At 45.3% G+C, this 20388-nt stretch overlaps 1 protein-coding gene across 2 annotated transcripts in view; it reads right to left on the bottom strand.

The window, feature by feature from the left end:
* Nucleotides 1–337: 337 nt before the first annotated feature.
* Nucleotides 338–20388, bottom strand: part of SGPP2 (sphingosine-1-phosphate phosphatase 2) — a 116918-nt gene continuing 96867 nt past the window's right edge. For both annotated transcript variants that reach the window (XM_040982783.1, XM_040982784.1), the window contains one exon: nt 338–3523. In XM_040982783.1, the coding sequence (XP_040838717.1) occupies nt 2972–3523 (552 nt within the window). In that variant the 3' untranslated portion in view covers nt 338–2971. The remainder of the gene's footprint in view (nt 3524–20388) is intronic.

Genomic DNA, 20388 nt, shown 5'->3' with positions numbered 1-20388 from the left:
GAATGCCTTGTACTACCACTGTTACCTTAACAAGCAGTGCCCGTCACATTGAGCACACAGTGACTTTCCACGAATGGTAAAAGGACATTCCAGTATCAAGAAGTCAGAGGTGTTCTTGTCGGCATCACAGCATGCTGTGATTTACTGCTCATCACACCTGTGGCCTTGCTGAGGCTCACCACCACTTGCCTATAATTAACGTACGCCAATAAGTATCAAATAGGTTGCCACTTATCTCTGTCCCCATTTCAAATCCAGTCCAGTGACACCAGAGCAAGAAAGCCCAGGTTAAGGGGGACAAAATGATTGACTCTTAAAGCATTTAAGAACTCATGACCAAACAAAAAATGATTTTATTTTAAAAAGAATACATTTACATACAGTACATAAGCAACACAGCTGAAGGCTTCCCAAATAGAAGCCTGGAGCATATGGCCCTGAAACGCCACATGCTTGGATTACACTGGGAGGTGTGAGTTGCCTATTTGGCGAGAAAATCCTATGTTACAGTGAGGCGACTAGACATGCCATGATTTCAGCCACTGCAAATTAAGGGATTTTAGTTCAGGTGTGTCATCTGGGTTCCCCACCCTAACCACCACCCCTTCTTGTGTTGTGAAGGTTCAAGCAAAACTGGCATAAAATGATAACTATTTAGAATGAAGGTTACAGTATGGACACTCCAGCCAGGGTGATTGTAGGTTGGGGACAAGATGGGACAATTTAGAAAGAGCATGCCATTCCACTTTGCTCCTTGGAGGACCAGTAATCCTGAAGTCTTTAGTGTCACAGTTCTGCAGTGGCCAGGCCACCAGCCCTAGGTTTACACTGGATACCTCGTGGTGAGCTTGACTTAAATTCTTAGTCTTTAACATTCCAGAGCCAGAGAGAGGTTCCAGAACAAGATAAAAACCTCACCAGGAGGGGGCAGTCTTTCCCCAGAGAGCAAATCCCAGTGTCAGGGGGTCCCAAAGGCTGACACTGAAGGGATATGCAGTAGTGTGTGAGACAACTAAACAAACGGAAATGCTGAGTGAGAAATGGGTGCAGAAGGGCAGGAAAGGCAATGGCATGAAACAGGTCATGGATTTTCAAATCAGATAACTAAAATGTGACCAATCCTGACAAGTTCTTGGGTCAGTTTTTAATGTCCTGTAGCTGAAATTCAGTCTCAATCCTAACTGTGTCACTAAAGCCTTAAATGCAACATTATAATCGAATGAACTTCCAACTGTCAGCGCTTAAACAAAAAGGACAGGGGTAAAATCTGTATGTTTATGTAAATGACCTGCCAGCACCCACTTCTGTGACAGTAGCCAAAAACCCCTCTTTTGCAGACACAAGTCGGAAAAGCTAGTCCTTGTGTCAGTGGGTCTCGGACAAATCAGTGAAAGTACTGTGTCAATATCCAGTGTTGTGATCTCTGTTTTGGCAACTGGAGGGAGTGAAGGCAAATCAAGTGCCTATTTATCCAACCAACAAACCCTCACCCGAGGGACAGTCAGAGCCTGTGAGCGCTGTAAACGCCACTCAGGGCTTGATGTCACCACAGTGAAATGACAGGTCATTTTGACACTTGTCTCCTACAACAATTATTAGAATTTGAAGTGAAAATGGGACGTTCTGCAAAAAATTAAGGGATTGTATCCTCAGCCACATACCAAGATCAGACTCACAATAACATCATGGAATCTACTGAAAATAGGAAAAGTGGTTTTTAGTTTGAGGCTGGATGAAAAGAGAGGGGCCTCTGCATTCCTCAAAGAGGATAAAGGTTTCCGAAGTGAGTGCATGATGATAAGGAGTCAGGATCATGAAACACTGGCATGAGCCCAGCCCTGGTACCTTAAGAGAGATGGTATTAACTCCATATGTCCCAACTTTAAACAAAGCTATAGATACCTGTCCCTGACTCTTAGGAACTGAAGAGGAGCCCCTGGAGGGAATTCTGGTGTTTGCACCATCATCAGCCTCCGGGGCACCTGCCCTAGGATTGGGGGATGCTCTGTCCTGTTGGCTTGTTTTTCTAGGAGAGGCCCAACCAGTTCTCACATTAACTACCTTGAAAATTGCTAAGACAGGAGCGATGGGAAGATGGAAAGGGAGCCTCTGTTTAACTTTGTGGATTGTGAAGCAGATTTACAGCAGGGTAGAAAGCTTGCCCCCAAGCCACTCAAGAACAGGAGTTTCAGCGAATCCTGAATGTCACTTTACTGAAGGATAGCTCTTGACTGGCCAGGGGAGGTGGCAGCAGCCCTGTTGTGTCATGAGTCAGAACAGCCCCAAGGACCTGGAAGTCTGCAATTGCATAAACAAGGAGGAGAAGATCCCTATTTCAGTATGAAGGAGGCTTGGACTTATCAGAAAAGCAGGCCCTTCCCCGCGACCCCACAACTCTGAGATTGCCTTGCACCACTCCACAGCCAGCTGTATGCAGAATGGGCTCACTACCTGAGCTGGCGTGGTCTAATCTGACTGTGAGGAACTCACCCTGTCCAAGGATTGCAGTTTTATATGTGCCACCCTTTCTCTTGGATCAAAGTTCCAGTTGTGAAAATGAGACTTGATTCTGGACAAGGTCATGACTATCTCTAGCCTTCCAGGTCATCTCATCTCCCTGGTTTTCTAAACCACAGTGGACATAAAGCTGAGCGTACATGACTGTTCCTGCAGCCTGTGCCTGGGTTCAAGTCCATGTAACACAAAGTGTGTGTGGGTGGGGGTGATGTCTACAGGACTCACCTGGGGTTCCCAGCCTGGCTCCACTGGAGCGCAACCCTGATCGACTGATTTTGTTTATGGGAAAATTTTCCCTTAACACAGCAGCATCATTCATCTTACATAGGCAGATCAGGCATATGGCAAAGTTTTGTTTTTTAAGAAAACCCAATTGTCAAGGCTTGCCCACCCAACAATTTCCCCATGTCTTAGCTCTCACGCCTGTGTGGGCTAACAGCCAGCTGGCAGAGGCTCAGGGTAATCCCAGAAACCTGTGCAGCATTGGCACAAAGGTTGTAGCACAGATGCCAACAGATGTGTAGGTAACAAACTTGTAAGGCACTTCAATCTCCAGTCTCTGTTGGGCCTCCTTGTTCCTGGTCACCACCTTGAACCATGAGTACAATACTTGCAGCGAGAGATTTTGTACAAGTTGACGAACCAAGAGGATCAATAAGATCCCCACAGCAAATTTGGTTAGACCCAACACTAACATGCCAGTGGTGAGTGATGGGATGTTCCGGATGACAGGGAGGGATTCAGTGGGCTTGGACACCAGCTGGAAGAAGTGGTTGATCCAGAATCCTACAGTCACCCCGGCCCCGGCAGCCAGGATGGTGGTGGTGTCCGCCCGGGTTGGGCTGTAGTAATCAGACACGGGGTAGTTGTAACATAGGAAGAAGGGTACAATGAGGACGCACACAGGGAAGAGGGGGCTTGCTGAGTCCAGGTGGTCGAGGAAGGTCCAGGTGGGGTAGGTGAGGCCAATGAGCAGCGCGGTGATCAGGAGACCACCCAGCACATCCTGTGAGAAGCAGAGAGAACAGGGCAGGCCCGTGAGTACCTCTTTACTTACAGGCATCATTTCCAGTCAACTATGGCTGAATGGAGATTGTTGTATTCTACAGCACGTGTTCAGAGAAAGAAAAAAGCGATACCGGCCTGAAACAAAAATATGTACACAGCAAGCAGGCTGTTCATGTTACCTCTTCTAGTGTTTCTGTACTTTGCAGTCAACTCTCTATTTGTCTTAATGAATAGCTATCATTTCATTATTCTTTCAATCTGATAGTATTCTATTTCATAACAATTCTATTTCCTTTTGATGCACTTCTGCAAGCAGCAGGCGATCCAAGTGCGTGGGTGATCCGGACGGGGGTCCAGGACCCTGGATGCAGCCTGACCCAGTGAACCAGTCAACTCAAGATCTCTGCTTCTGTTTCTCTCTCTCTCTCTTTTGTACCTTTGCTATTTAAATAAATATTTTTTTTAAAAAAACAAATGTTTCGGGCCCGGCGCAGTGGCGCAGTGGTTAAGGTCCTCGCCTTGCACACCCGGGATCCCATGTGGGCACCGGTTCTAATCCTGGCAGCCCCACTTCCCTTCCGGCTCCCTGCCTGTGGCCCGGGAAGGCAGTCGAGGACAGCCCAAAGCTTTGGGACCCTGCACCCGCGTGGGAGACCGAGAAGAGGCTCCTGGCATCGGATCGGCATAGCATCGGCCGTTGCGCTCACTTGGGGAGTGAATCATCGGACGGAAGATCTTCCTCTCTGTCTCTCCTCCCTGTATATCCGCCTTTCCAATAAAAAATAATAAAAATAAATCTTTAAAAAAAAATAAAAAAACAAATGTTTCAATTGTAATACAAATGTTGTCACAGTCATCATGAGAGTGGTGGCACTTTTTCTAAGCAGGCAGAGGCTCCCAGCGCACCAGTGGGACTTTGGGGTCTGAGAAGACATTCGGGATGCAGTGCCAAAGTGCCCCAGTACAGTCACGTCGCCGCTAAGCACTCTCTCTTTAGAGATGGGTTTCCAAACAGTGTGCCTGCAGTTTCACAGAGCAGAAATACCACGTTAATCAATCCTGTACTTTTTTTTTTAAAGATGTATTTATTCTTATTGGAAAGTCAGATATACAGAGAGGAGGAGAGAGGAACAGCTTCCAACCACTGATTCACTCTCCAAGTGACCGCAATGGCCGGAGCTGAGCCGATCCAAAGCCAGGAGTGGGAGCTTCCATGATGGTATGCTAGATCTCATTCTCACCCACTGTTCACCTAAGTCAGATGCCATTCTACTAGACATGGACCAAGAGATATAAATATCGTGGGTCAGGGGAAAGTACAATAGAGGGAAAGAAGTTGCGAGTGATCTTGCAAGTGCTCAGGGAAGTCCAGTATACATATTTGTGGTGGTAGCACTGGTTTTCCAGGTCACAGAAGAACAGAGTCATTGTGGTAGTATCTGATGGCCTCTCCCCTCCTGTACTCAACAGTAACAATGGTCCACAGACCCCTGCCTCTCCCTACATTCTCTCTCCATCTGCCAGATCACTGAATGCCCAATGCATTCCCAGAATCCAGATCTTTATTCAACTTGACTGTGCCATTTTCCTGCCCCAAAGCACTAACTAGCTACCTTCCTGATTCCTGCTTCAATAGCAAATGTTCTCACATACCTGTGACACTGCAGTCAACTAGGGAGATTGGTTAACTGCAGACTCAGGGAATTGCCCCCAATTCTGACGCAAAATGTGACCCCGCAATTGAACTCCATAAGGTCATTCAGATACGGTGGGTCTGTTGTACAGCCTGGCAGCCAAAGTGCTCCATGACAGGGGTTTCATTAGCCTGGCACTAAGGGGCTTTCTCACTCTGCTGTCCCTTGAACTTCACACTCAATTCAAACAGATGCACTTGTTTTATAAACATGCCTGGTGCAATTTCACTATCATGTGTTGCATTTTTTTTTTATGGGCAGCACACTCCAACCACCTCTGTCTTCCTAGATCTTACCCCTCCAAGGCTTAGCTCAAAAACTACTTTTATGGAGACCAGCGTTCTAACACAGTGAGTTAAGCTGCCATTTGAAAATCTGGCATCCTATTTGGGCTGTGGTTCAAGTCTCAGCTGCTCCACTTAGTGGGCCTGGGAAACAGCAGAGGATGGCCCACAGGTGCTTGGGCCCCTGCCTCTCACGTGGGAGTTTTAGACTCCCAGCGTCTGCCTGACTTAGCTCAGGTCTTGGTGGCCATTTGGGGAGTGAACCAATGGATGAAAATTCTCGTTCTCTCTGTGTCTCTGTCTCTTTAAGGGTGTATAACTCTAACTTTCAAACAAACAAAAAAAAACCCAAATATATATATTTTTAAAAACATATTTTTTCCCCTAAAATATCACAATGTATCTCCACAGCAGGGTAAAACAAACACACAGAAAAAAAAAAGCCCAGCCCTTTCCTCTTTCCTCTCCCAGAACTGAATGGGAAAGTCCTCGCTTCTTCTCACTCACAAAGCCCTTTCATTGCCTGGTGCTGCCGTAATATTTGCATGTTCTTGCTCTGTGCTGCTAGGAGTCTGATCAGCAGCCCAGAATCCCTTACATCTTTGCCTTGTGCCCAGAGCTCCTCACCCAGATGTTCTCAGTGATGAAAACAGAACACATTGCTTCCCCGCCCCCCCGAATAGCTGGAATACTTAGTGCCCAGTTTTTCAACAGGTAAGCAAAGCTTGTCTGCCTTCGCAGTATCTGTTCACCTTCAATTCAGCAAGAGACTATTTTGTCCATAGCCTCAGCATTTGAGGCAAAACGAATCTTAATCAACATGGAGAATTCTGCAGATTTCTTTTTTCCTTCTCGTAGTACACCCATAAAAGGTGATATTGTAATAAACACTTATAAACATTATGCGAGGAAAATACTTGAAGTACAGCTAATGAGCTTTCTAACTTTAGACGTCCAATATCATATCACAAAGTTATTCCAATGTGGCTTCTAAATTAAAATATTGCAAATGTTTGAAAATTTACAAATGACACTTTCTTACATTGGTTTTTCTAAGCTACTCAATTCACAGAAACAAAATAAACCCCAAACAACCATCATCTCTGAGTTGTATGTGGCGTTTTTTTTTCTTTTTTCACATTAAAAATTAGTTTGAGCAAAGTATTGTGGTAGAGCAGGTTACATTTCCACTTGGGACATCCAGTTTTCTGCTAGCTAGTTTGTCTCAGACATAGCAGTGATGGCCCGAAACCTTGGGTTCCTGCCTCCCAGATGGAATTCCTGGCTCCCGACTCTGAGCTGAGCTAGCCCTAGCTGTTAAGGATATTTGGAAAGTGAATCAGCAGTTGGAAGATTCCTTTACTCTCCTGCAAATAAATAAATCTTTTTAAAAAAAATTTCAGAGTTAATTTCTTTGGAATTGTACAGCGCTTAGCACCACTATGTGGGGCCAGAGGGAAAACAACTCATAGTTATACAGGGTGTAAATAGCCAACTGTGAAGCAATGCCAGTGGAACTGAAACAAAGACAAAGGTTGGGGCACGCCAGCCGGCACTGCCATCATCCCATCCTGAACAGGTCAAGTTGGAGTGGACAGCAGAGAAAAGGGAGGAGAAGGGAGCATGCATTAGGGCTACAGGCAGAGACGAGCACTAATCATTCGCCTGCAGTGTCAGCATGGCTCATGTCACGGCTGCTCCACTTCCCAGCCAGCTCCCTGCTTACGACCTGGAGATACAACAGAGGACGGCCCAGAGCCTTGGGGCCCTGCACTCAGGCGGAAGACCTGGAAGAAGCTGCTGTGTCTTGCTTCATTCAGAGCAGCTCGGATCAGATCGACTGGCTATTATGGCCATTTGTGGAGCAAACCAGCAGATGGAAGACCTCTCTCTCTCCCTGCCTCTCTCTCCTACTCTCTCAGCAAATTCTGCCTTTCAAATAAAAATAACAATAAAGGAAGAAATATCTAGAAACTAAAGATAATGGTGCAAAAGGCATGGCAAGGAAAAGACCTGAAGGCAAAATGGCAAACTATTCTTTACTCTGCATGCAACATGCTTCAAACTCCTTTCTATAGCAACATATGATTAAATTTTAAAAATTCAATAGTCTAGTAATTTTACTCCTAGAAATTTATTGAGAAATTAATTGGAGAAGATAATAAAGCTGCTTACAAAAGTTTATACAGAAAAGTGACTCTTGTTGGGTTATTTCATTCAGGCCAATGAAGTTCAAAAAGTAATTTGTACTCTATTGCTGTACAATCATAAATTGTAAACAACGGTCGAATAAAGTGTAGAACAAAAGTGGATGCTTAGCCTAGTGGGCAAGATGCCCACATTCTGCATCACAGTTACTGGGCTGAATCCCCACCACGGTCCTTGACTACAGGTTCCTGCCAATGCACAGCCTGGGACTAGGTGGGGGGAGGGTAGGCTCAAGTGATTGGGTGCCTGGACCTGGGTTGAGTGTCTGGTGCTCAGGTGTGGCCCCACTCAGCCACAGCCACTGAAGGCATTTGGGGAGTGAAGCAATAGATGAGGGCTCTCCCAATGTCCAGCCCTGCCTGCCTCAGTTTCTCTGTTTCTATGTCCCTATCTCTCAAGTATATAAGAAAAATAAGCTGATCTCAATTTTAAAGGATAGAACGTACATCATCATAATTATATATATGGAAAGATACAAATCAAGCCTACATTCTTTATAGCAAAAAATGAGATAAACATATCTTATTTCATACAGCAAGTACATTTTCTGTTTGAAAAACATACATTTCTGTAACCAAATTTTTATAGTTTAAAGTAACCATAATTAAGATGTATCAAGCAAGACACAAACTTTACATAATGGTTGATCTTAATTTTATATAAATATATACTTGTATGCGCCAAAAATATGACGAGGAAATAAACAATAATTTTTTTTTCCGTGTTGGGATACCAGAGTATTATTATCTTCTGTAAGCTATAAAGTATTTTTCAAATTTTCTAAAGTCAGTTCCTGTTATTTTTATTACAATAAAAATTTAATCAAGAATTAATATCAGGTGGTTAAAATCATAGCGTTTCAAGGTAGACTACAGACGAAATAATTAGGGAATGCTTATAAGTTTCATGTTATATCAGAAACAATGCAATGTCCCCAAGAACCCTTCTGACAATCAACCTGCCATTCCCTCACAATCTAAGGAAAAATAAAGGCCCATGGGAAGCATCCTCAGAGCTACCCCATGAATCACAGTGAAATACAGCCGACCTTTAATTCAATCTACCATCCGAGATTTAAATCCAGAATTCAAATTATTTAAGGGGAAAGTCATTATAAGAAACCAACATTTCAGCCATAAAACTTGATGTTTCAATGGAAACTTACATTTTATTGTACCTCATTACAGGAAACAATAATAGATAGGCAATCTGCAGTGTTTAGAAGACAGTGCTAATAGAGCTATCCAAAACATCAGAACAAATTTTTGGGCAAGTTTACATAAACACATAAAATAGTACTTTCATTTTTGGCCAGACAGAAACGCTCCTCCTTTTGGTAAACATCTCTAGGTATTTCAACAGCAGGCCCCGATCTTAGGAACTCCCGGTGTTTATGAACCCTAACCCTACACCGCGTTCCCATAGGCAGTTTGCTGCAACAATTTTACATTCTATCTCCAAACATCTTCACTGAAGAATGCTATTGAGCAGGCCAACACAAGGTTAGCTAGCTAGAAAGAGAGGCGAGCGCAAACCCATTCATTCCATTGTGAGGAAAGAATGCATTCAGATCTTGGAACTATTTATGCAGAGAACTCTATGATTCTGGCATCTTCCTCTCTGCCGGGTCCCCTGCTGAGACTGCGAGGGGCCTTCTCTGCCCTCGGCCCCTTCAGAGCGTGGGCTGAAGCCAGGGGCAGAGGGCAAGCCAAGGCCCGCTTCTTCGCAGATGTGGATGCTTCGAACGCAAACCAACACTGATGTTAAAACATCTGAAAACAAACCCGCCCTCGACAGATCTTCCAAGAAGGCAGCATTTAGTTATAGACCAGTGTTTCCTAGTTATATCCAGAATATTCATTCTAGCTCACAATTAATTCAATTTCTGAGAATAATACAAATGAGGTTCAATAGCAGCCAAGTGGCAAGTGGGAGGTAACACTGTTCATGAATGTGAATATAAATGATTGCAGGGAGAAGCCTACAAGTTATATGATTAGCATATGTATAAGAGAGGGAAAAATGAACACATTGATGCGAACTTAAGTTCAAAAATATTAATTTCCTGGTGAAGGACATAAACGTACAAAGATCAGCTGTGAGCAGGAAGCCGATTCCTCGCTGCATAGTGTGAGTCCAGGCTGTGCAACTTCTGGTATCAAAGGGCCTTGGAGTGGGCTGGCTGTTGCTGGGGCTCCTCCTATGTCGTGTCCGTCTCCCGAGCCACCTTGGATATCCTAGCATTGTCCCAAACGTGGGTCTAAGGATCACTGGGCATGAAAATCTATGGTGATAAAGAGACGGCTTTTTAAAAAGCCCTTTTGGAAACTCACTGAAGCTTGGAAGTCGCCATATGAGATAGAAAAAGTATGTCGGTTTTCATCTTCTGCAATTTTAGAATAGAGGCCCACTTGGAAAGTGAGCATATTTAAACCATCAATAGAAACTAGATTGACATTTTCAACAATAAAAAAAATCGCTTTCCACAAATGCGTTAAGCAAAACTATACCAAACATGGAATAAGGCACTATCTTATTTCAGTGTCATATGGTGACAAAGGCTGTGCAAGCATCAGAGAAAGGACTTTGTCCAACTTACTGTTTATCAACTTAGCTAATTTAGTTAAGGTCTTGGGCCTTGTGAAGTTGACAGGTTAGCTGGTAGATTTTTTTTTTTAAACCTGTTTGATGGGCAAAAAATTTGGTGGAAATGATAGCTGTGATGATGAGTTTCTTGCCCATAGGACAATTCCGGCAGGACAAAGAACCAATTCTGTATATAACCCAGCAATCTGAATGAAACATTTCTTTTCAAAATGATCCACAGATACTTATTTGTTCTTTCCTTTAATCCTACTGGCACCATAACTAATAAGTTGAATAAAGTCTTTGATACGTACTCATTTTACATTTGGAACAGTTACAGGTGTATCATTTAGTTATACTTAGCAAGTACATAATTATTTAAAGATTAGTCCTATGGCTAACTGCTCCTAAAGAAAATTATTTCAGAGGATTGACTATATTATTTCACTTAAAATAATTGAGATGGGATCTTATTTTCCCTTATATATTCTCTCTCTGCAGGGCATTGGTTTGCTAAGAAAGTAAACAAACAGAAAGTGAACAACATAATGCTATAAAAAGGTATTAATAATACTTAAAAAAAATACCAGTATTAACCAGAAAGTATTTAGGTGCTCTAACTATTTCTCACTTTTATCCCATTGATAGCATTATTTGGGAAAAAATCACTTGGTGGTTGTGGCTTCACAGAATCCAACAAGTCCAAGCAGTAGGTTTTCTTGAAACTGACAAAATTCCCCCATTCGCCCTTCATGCTAACATGAACAGTTCTGACTAGAATGAATCATGGGGCTTGTCAGGTCAGCAGGATGATGACATTAGATCAAACAAGTCTCCAGGCAGGTTATAACATCATCTCTGACAGCAGCTCAGCACCTTGTAAGAATGACAAGTGGAGGGAAGGGCAACGTGCTAGAAGACACAAAAGACCCTGTCAAACATTTATGTGATTTCTCTCAAATCTGGGTGGGCAGAAAGGCCTCTGAGCAACCAGAGAACAGAGGGAGTCATGTTCAATGTCACATAACTGTTAGACAGGCCCATGCAAGCTGGAAGTTAATTGGCATCGTCATTAAATGTGAGATGCGTGTGCATTCCCAGTGCCTTTCAAACTGCATCCTGCATTCAAATCTACCAGGAAACTATGTGAAATGCAGGTTTTGATTTAGTGGGCCCAGCTAGGGTCTGAGAGTCTGGGTTTTTCTTTCTTCTATTTTTTTTAGATGCGTATTTATTTATATGACACAGTTTCACAGAGACAAGGAGAAACGGGGAAATCTCCCATCCGCTGGTTCATGCCCACAAACCATGGCTAGGTTAGGCTACAGCCAGGAGCTTGGAGCTTCTTCTAGCTTCTTCTAGCTTCTCACATAGCTTCTCTCAGGGCACCAAACACTCGAACCAGCTCTTATTCCTTTTTGTAGCTCATTAACTGCATCAGAAGCGGAACAACAGAGACACGAACTGGAGCCCCTATGGGATGCCAGCATTGCAGGCAGTGGGTTTTATGAGCTGTGATGTAAGGCCTCCCGCCCTCCCTCCCCCGCCCTCTCCCTCTGAGTCTTCTTTAACAACAAGCCACGTTAATGTGGAGGCTGCTGCTCAGGGGCTCACACAGGTGAAGAGTAAAACTACCTCCCCTCGTTGATTCACAGGTGCCAGCATGGCCCCTCCATGCTGTACGCAGCATGTCGCAGCTTCTGGCGTGCTTTCTTGAAATCTGCATCAAAGAGCAAAAATTTCTGACTTCTATCAGTGTTGCATATAACACTGATATTGTACTGGCTGAGGATCTTCACGTGGTATTTTGATAAAGTAACGATTGCGCACAAGGAGAACATTCTGGAAGGTCTTTGTAGTCCTGATAGGATGAATGCTGGCATCTAGAGAAGTAACTGTACTCCAGTCCTTTGTTACCAGCCCTGCGGAGTATTGGTTTGAAATTCTGCTGGTTGCTCGACCAGGACCTGGACACTACTGAGGATTCATAAAAATAAATCTTTGCAGACTGATCTAGCTGATCAAGTATGCTCACGTGCTCGCTGAACTATCTGAGTTACTGAAACTGTTACCTCCCATGTCAGGGGAGACGGCGACACCACTGAACCTCACAAGGGACAAAGTGACAGCTAAAGTACAGCAAGGTGTAAGACTGCAGTACGGACGCTCATGGAGTGAGGAGGCAGTCCTATTCCAACAAACCTGGGGGCCGTCGGAAATGTTATGTCAAAAATGCATTCACACAGCCCCGTTCAGCAACAGCGCAATGTGGAGTTCCCCTGGAGATCAGGCACTGGGCGCAGAGGAGCTGTGACTGCCACCATCAGTGACCAGAGGGTACACAGTTGAAAAAATCCTCAATCAAACCATGTTCAGCCAAGGGTCATTTGTTACTAGGTGACTGTTTTCCCAAACGTGGTGAGAATGAAGGAGTGTGGTAGATAAATGGAACTTGCCATCGGTACAGGTACACTAAATACTAAACAAAACAAAACAAAAAAACCCCACTGATTTATTTCTTTCAAATGCAGAATTACAGAGAAAGAGGCAGACACACACAAAGAAGCTCTTCCCTCCGTGGGCTTACTCCATAAATGACTGAAGTGGTAGCAAACCTGACTAAGCTCAGACTGGGAGCCTGCAGCTCCACCCAGGGTCCCACGCAGGTAGCAGGGACCCACGGTGGGACTCAAAGCAGTGCTCAAATGGGATGCTGGTACTGCACACTGTGGCTTAACTCACTGAACTACAACACCGGACCCAGTGAAATATTTTTTAAAATACTCAGCATTGTGTTTATTAGCAGGGAATGGAGACATTTCAGAAGAAATGAAAGCTGTTGGATGATACAGAATGTAATCAAGGATCTTGGGAAAAGCATTAATCATTTGTCATCCTTAATCAGGAAATATTCCTTTCCGAAGGAGGTGAAAAATGCTCTTATGAAATGTGCTGAAAATAAAATTAAACAGCACATCTCTCTAACCTCTTTGAATTCACCCACCACCACTCTGCCGTAAAAATAGTTATGGGGCCCAACGTGGTGGCGCAGTGGTTAAGGTCCTTGCCTTGCACTCCCGGGATCCCATATGAGCGCCGGTTCTATCCCGGCAGCCCCGCTTCCCTTCCAGCTCCCTGCCTGTGGCCCGGGAAAGCAGTCGAGGACGGCCCAAAGCTTTGGGACCCTGCACACGCGTGGGAGACCTGGAAGAGGCTCCTGGCTTCGGATCGGCATAGCATGTGCCGTTGTGCTCACCTGAGGAGTGAATCATTGGATGGAAGATCTTCCACCCTGTCTCTCCTCTCTGTATATCTGCCTTTCCGATAAAAATAAAATAAATCTTTAAAAAAAACATTGTGGATTTTGCTATGACTTTACGGTTTTATAGCAGTTTATTTACTTATTTGAAAAGCAGAGTTACACACAGTGGGGACAGGGAGAGATACTGATCCCTACCTGCTGGTTCATTACCCAGATGGCTGCAATGGCCAGAGCTGCGCTGGTCCAGAACCAGGAGCCAGGAATCCTTCCAGCTCTCCCACACGGATGCAGGAACCCATGCACTTAGCCCATTTTCCACTGCCTCCTTGGCATACTCTTAGGGAACTGGATCAAAACTGCTCTCAAATCAACACCCATACGGGATGCTGGTATCCCAGGACGCAGCTTTACTCACTATGCCCTGGCACCAGCTTTGTATTTCTTTCAAATACTAGCTAAAAATAGATTTCCAACTTGGAAAAGATAACAAATGCTACTGGTTTTAATAAATGGCTGCACATTAATGATCAAGATAAGACAGAGCAAGAATGGGGATGGCGTTATGGTAGGGCTGACAAAGCCGCGGCCTGTGCTGCTGGCAGCGTGACCTGGGTGCTGGTTTGTGTCCCTACTATATTTCCCATCTAGCTCCCTGCTTACGGCCTGGGGAAGCAGCAGAGGACGGCCCGGGTGCTTGTCTTAACATAGCAGACACGGAGGAAGCTTCTGGATGGCTCCTGGCTTCAGAGTGGCCCAGCTGTAGATCTTCCAGCCACCCAGCCGATAGAAGAGCTGTCTCTCCTTTTCTCTGTTACTCTGCCTTTCAAATAAATAAATAAATCATAAGAAACAACTTTGGAAGAAAATAGTGGTTACCGTTTAGAGGTTACCCCAGTCTATTGTTCACCATCCAATTACACATAGTTAATTCCAGCAGAAAGTGCTAATCAGGAAGTGACTGATGACTTGAACAGCACATCAGGAAACAGTGCTAAGGCAGGGGGCCAGCAGGAGAACAGGGCACAGAATATCTTATTTAAACTTCTGAGGTGAGAAATATCTCATAGAATTCTTGTTTTGGTACCAAGCTCATGAATACTTTATAAACGCTACGCCTGTGGCACACTAAGATTTACAGAAAAGGGCCTGGCCCATTAGCCTAGTGGCTATAAAACCTTGCCATGCACGTGCTGGAATCCCATATGATTCTAATCCAGCTCCCTGCTTATGGCCGGGGAAAGCAGTAGAGGATGGTCCAAAGCCTTGGGACCCTGCACCCATTTGGGAGACCCGGAAGAGGCTCCCGGCTCCTGGCTGGCACTTGGGGAGTGAATTAATGGATGGAAGATATTCTTCTCTGTCTTTCCTCTTCTCTGCATAACTGACTTTCCAATAAAAATTAAATCTTAAAAAAAAAAGATTTACAGAATAAAATAAGCAAGACAGCTTGATATGAGAAAGCTCTAGTGTAACCTGGACAGGGACCCAAGTTCTGTAGGTTTCAAGTAAGTTTAATGAACCCTCATTATTCCTTAGCAGGGCATCCAGCAGGCCAGGGTCCCAGCCAGCAGCATCCTACAAATGGCTGTTACTTGCTGTGCAGCTCTTAGGATAAACGTGTTTATATTGTAACTGGACAGCCAGTTGGATATAAGGATGGCGCTGTATATTGTTATTCTGTGAAATCTGCCTTCCTTCATGACTTGTGCGTGCTTTCCCCAGTAGTCAAGTTTTTTCCAAGTCAGTCTTTCAAGCATATCTGCCTCGAGGTCAAAATCTGGACCCCCGTCTGCAGTTCATGACATCATTGGCAGCCATCGTCCCGCCCTTGCAGTGCACTATCCACTTCGAACTAAGCTTATGCGAGTAGACACAGGCAAAGCTGTCAAATTTTCTACGTTCATGGAATTGTGGGGGTACCAGCCAAATTTCCTTTGAAATGAAACTTCCAGTTGCTTCTGATAGAAATGACCCAAGGAACTCGCCATATTGGTCAAGTCAGGCAGATGGGCGGTGGCTCACACAGGCAGCATGGGCAGCCCAGGTACAAGGCCAGGTCTGAATGGTGAGGGCTCTCGGGTCGAATAACAATGGTGCAAGCCCACCCACCACAGATGTGCAGGGCCCAGATGTCTGGTGTGCCATCCAGGAGTGTAGACAAACTTTGGAAGGGGCATGCATTGCCGCCCGAGACTAGAGTGCAAGTCAGCTAGCAGGCATCAGCTTGAGGGCAAGGAGTCCAGCAGGGGAAATATTTGGGTAATGCCAATGGTTTTCAGACAGTTTTATGGCTTTAATGGACAAACTGCCCATTTGTCCCTTTGTGTCTGTCTGGATGCTGCAATTTCTCTCCCCAGGCAGCTTTGTCCAGCTCAACTCAGTAGACATTTTTAGGTGAATTTCTCACACTACAGAGAAGGGTCGGATGGAGCTGAATGTTTTTGAAAACTCAGTTTCTATCTCAACTGCACGTAAGAGTTAGGGTTGAAATGGACAAAGCAAAGTTTTGCAAATCAATGTCTTGTGAGTTTTAAAATGGATTCCAAACAAACCGAAAAGGCATAAGCTGTTTGGGTCCTGTGTATTTGTTTGATTGTCAAAATTTATAGTAAGTATTTTGCTAAGAAAAAGAGAGAGAGAGGTTGTGGCAACAAGTCATAGGAAAAAAAAGATATAAAAAATAAAGCGCCTGGTAAAAGAAACATTATACTTTCAACAGGGGCAAAAATCTAAAATCTTCCTTATCTTCTAGGAGTCCTATAAACAATAGCAGAGCTCAAATCATTATTAAGTATTTCATTAGCTGTCATGTGTTTTTATTCTGAGCTTCAAAAGATTTATTTATTTATTTGAAAGTCAGAGTTATGCGGTTGGGAGTAGTGGAGACGGAAACAAGAGAGATTTCCATTCACTGATTCATTCTCAAAATGGCTGCTGGGCCAGGAGCAGCAAGGGGCTTGGAATCCCAGCTGCATCTCCTACGTGGGGGAAGAAACCATCTTTTGTTGCTTTTCCAGGTGCATTCGTCAGAAATGGAACAGCCAAAATTGAACTGGCACCAAAACTGAACGTGGGATGCCGATGCAGCACGGGCAGCTTCAGTGCTGTACCACAACACTAGCTCCCTGTTTTGATGTTTCATTGCCTACAACATACTTGGGTGGAGGAGAGAAGACACAGTTTCTGTCCAGTAAACAAAAATAGTCTTAGTTGTTGTGGCAACAAGTTAGGCTCACTATTAAAAATGCATTTCAGAAAACCTTGTCCACAACCAGGTTTCCCTTATACACATAGCAGTTTTTAAAATTCAGTTTATGGGCCCGGCGCGGTGGCGCAAGTGGTTAAGTCCTCGCCTTGCACGCCCGGGATCCCATATGGGCGCCGGTTCTAATCCCGGCAGCCCCGCTTCCCTTCCAGCTCCCTGCTTGTGGCCTGGGAAAGCAGTCGAGGACGGCCCAAAGCTTTGGGAACCTGCACCCGCGTGGGAGACCCGGAAGAGGCTCCTGGCTTCGGATCGGCATGGCATCAGCCGTTGCGCTCACTTGGGGAGTGAAACATCGGATGGAAGATCTTCCTCTCTGTCTCTCCTCTCTGTATATCCGCCTTTCCAATGAAAAAATAATAAAAATAAATCTTTAAAAAAAAAATAAAATTCAGTTTATTTTTATTGAAAAGTCAGATATACAGAGAGGAAGACTCTCTGTCTGCTGATTCACTCCCCAAGTGAGTGCAACGGCTGGAGCTGCGCCAATCCAAAGCCAGGAGCCTAGAACTTCTTCCAGGTCTCCCATGCAGGTGTAGGTTCCCAAGGCTTTGGGCAGTTCTCTACTGCTTTCCCTGGCCACAAGCAGGGAGCTGGATGGGAAGTGGGGCCGCCAGGACTACAACTGGCACCCATATGGGATCCCGGCATGTTCAAGTGAGGACTTCAGCTGCTAGGACACGCTGCCAGGCCCACACAACAACAAAAAAAATTTTTTTGGAACATGTTTATTTATTTGAAAGGCAGGAAGAGATCTGCCATCAAAATTCCTACAAGGGCCAGATTGGGACCGAGCCAATGTCAGGTACTCAATCCAGGGCTCGCACATGAATGACAGGGACCTCAATACTGCAGTCTTTATCTGCTGCCTCCCAGAATGCATTAGCAAGAGGTTGGAGCAAACGGGGAGGAGGAAGGCCTGGACCAGCTCCCTGACATCAGGTAAGGGTCCCAGATGGTCATTCAACATGCTGTGTCCTAACTCCCATGCGAGTACATCAACGCAGTTTGACAACCAGGGGCATTATGCTGCTGTTCTCTGTGCTCTGTCACCTGTCTTGGTTCCTGGCTTTAGCCTGGTTGAGCCCTGGCCTTTGTGACCATCTGGGGGTGGCCCAGCAGATGGAGGATTCTCTTTTTTCCCTTGCTCTCTCTCTCATTCTCTCTCTTTTTCTGTAACTCTTTCAGATAAGCAAATAAACCTTTTCTTCTTCTTTTTTTTAATCTCTACACAGAAAACTCCAACACAGCTGAGAAAAGATTTGACTAGAGGGACAGACTACGCATACTCTCAATCCCGGCTTCCCGCTGGGGCACACCTGGGACCAGCAGGTGCTTGGGTCAAGTATGTGGGTCCCTGTCACACAGTTGGTAGACCTGGACTGAGCTGCTGGCTCCTGACCAGCCCATGCATTTGGGGAAGTGAGCAAGCCAATGCGAGACCCCTGGCTGTCCATTTTTCTCTTTCTCTTTCTTTTTTTTTTTTTTTATTGGAAAGGCGGATATACAGAGAGGGGAAACAGAGAGGAAGATCTTCCGTCCGATGATTCACTCCCCAGGTGAGCGCAACGGCCAATACTATGCCGATCCGAAGCCAGGAGCCTCTTCTGGGTCTCCCACGTGGGTGCAGGGTCCCAAAGCATTGGGCCGTCCTCGACTGCTTTCCCGGGCCACAGGCAGGGAGCTGGAAGGGAAGTGGGGCTGCCGGGATTAGAACTGGCGCCCATATGGGATCCCGGGCGTGCAAGGTGAGGACCTTAACCACTGCGCCACCGCGCCGGGCCCTCTCTTTGTCTTTCAAACAAATCAATAAATACAATTTTAAAAGGAGAAAAAAGTTCTAAACTTTAAAGTTTTGTCAAGAAAGAAAGAAAGGCCCATGTATGACAGTATTGTTGCAAACACAGTTTGGCCAAACGTTTTGTTTTATATCCTTGTCAAATTTTAAAGAATGGTATACTTGTATAGTATTAAGACTTTGTGATTATTTTTCAAATTTATTGTATTGGAGTGAAACTGACATCTTTCCATTAATGACTGATAATAGATTTGGCTTATATTTCTGTTGAACTATGGTCTTTATAATTTTTATTTTATTTAGTGAAGCATTAAGCCCTTGATCATAATATATATTAAAAATATGTTCTCCCAGGCCCAGTTGGGGAGCTAAGGGGACAACCCTAGCTGGGTTGACGTTCCCACCAAGGGGCGTGTGACCTGGAATTGGGGCTGTGTTCTGATCGGGAAACGGTTGTAGTCTCCCTTGGCACAAGGATGGACTAGGACTGGATGCACCAAGCTGGGGCAGACCCCAACATCCTCTGCTGTCTTGGAGAACCAGGATAGATGTGCGATGCACTAGGCAAGGTCTCAACTCCCTACTGAGCCATGTGTGAGCCATATGTGGGTATGGACAAACCATGGCTGGGCTGAAACATTCAACAGCAAGAACCAGATTGGGTTGAAGGCCAGTCAGGAAAAGCCACAGTTCCTGCTATGACAGAAGATGGACTGAGTAGGGTTGGCTCATGGACCCACTGGTAAGCGTGAAACCTGGCATTGGGAGAGGTTCTGATGGAGGAGCCTAGGCAATTCCTCTGACAGGACACAGACCCGGTAAGTACAAGAAACATGATAGGAAACAGCCCAGAACAGGCCATGGAAGGTTGCCCACTGGCATACAATTGGCAGGGGTCGGGGAAAATCAGGCTGAATTTGTCCACATCATCCACTGGCAAATCCGAGCACCAGAACAGTGTGGGTTGAGCCAGGTTCGGTTCCAACAAAGACTAGTGCACAATACGGAATGCCAAGGTGAGGTTGCCTGTTCTGGATGTGACCGCAGCGCCCAATCAGCACATGTGAGAACAAGGAAGGGAGGGGGCAGAGGCAGCAAGGGGAATAAGGAAGGGTTCCTTTGCTGAACAGCTACTCCTGCTGGAAAGCATGGGCTGGGATGGGGGCAGACCAGACTAGGCAGGGCTACAACACCTGTGCACCTCATGTGGACTAGATCAGGGAAAAGCCAGGCTGGGCTGATTATTCCTACTGGTGCAAACAAAATTAGAGTGGGTGAGGGTTGTTTGGGCTTAGCCACAGCATCAACTGGCAGAAGCTGGCACTGGGGGCTAGTTCTGTCAAGTTAAACCACGGAATTATCTGGAGAGTACATAATCTGGGAGTGGAAGAGACCTGGGAGGGAAATAGTGGGCTCCTCCCTCTTGGGTCACCACTTCTACAGGAGGGCATGTAAACTAGGACAGCAGCTGGGGTGGAATGGGGTGTGGGACAGACTGGATTACTGCTACACATACTGGCTAACCAGGGTAGGGGGTGGGCTTGGTGGGGGTTATTGTGGGTCGCTTCAACTAGGCTACAGCTCCCACTGGTGTATGCGAGGGCCAAGTATGCGCTGGGCAGAACCAGGCTGGACTGCAACACCCATTGGTTCCAGTGGAAGTCAGGAGTGAAAACAGAACCAACCCAGCAATTGCAACCACCAGCTGATCAGGGCGATGGACTTTGCCAGGCCCTGTGCTTGCTAGCACATACTAGAATCAGGTTTGA

The sequence above is a fragment of the Ochotona curzoniae genome, unplaced genomic scaffold, assembly GCF_017591425.1.
Source record: "Ochotona curzoniae isolate NIBS_2020 unplaced genomic scaffold, NIBS_Ocur_1.0 contig_3643, whole genome shotgun sequence".
Taxonomy (NCBI): domain Eukaryota; kingdom Metazoa; phylum Chordata; class Mammalia; order Lagomorpha; family Ochotonidae; genus Ochotona; species Ochotona curzoniae.
Note: the sequence above shows the minus strand (reverse complement) of the source record. Positions and strands in the feature narration are given on the sequence as shown.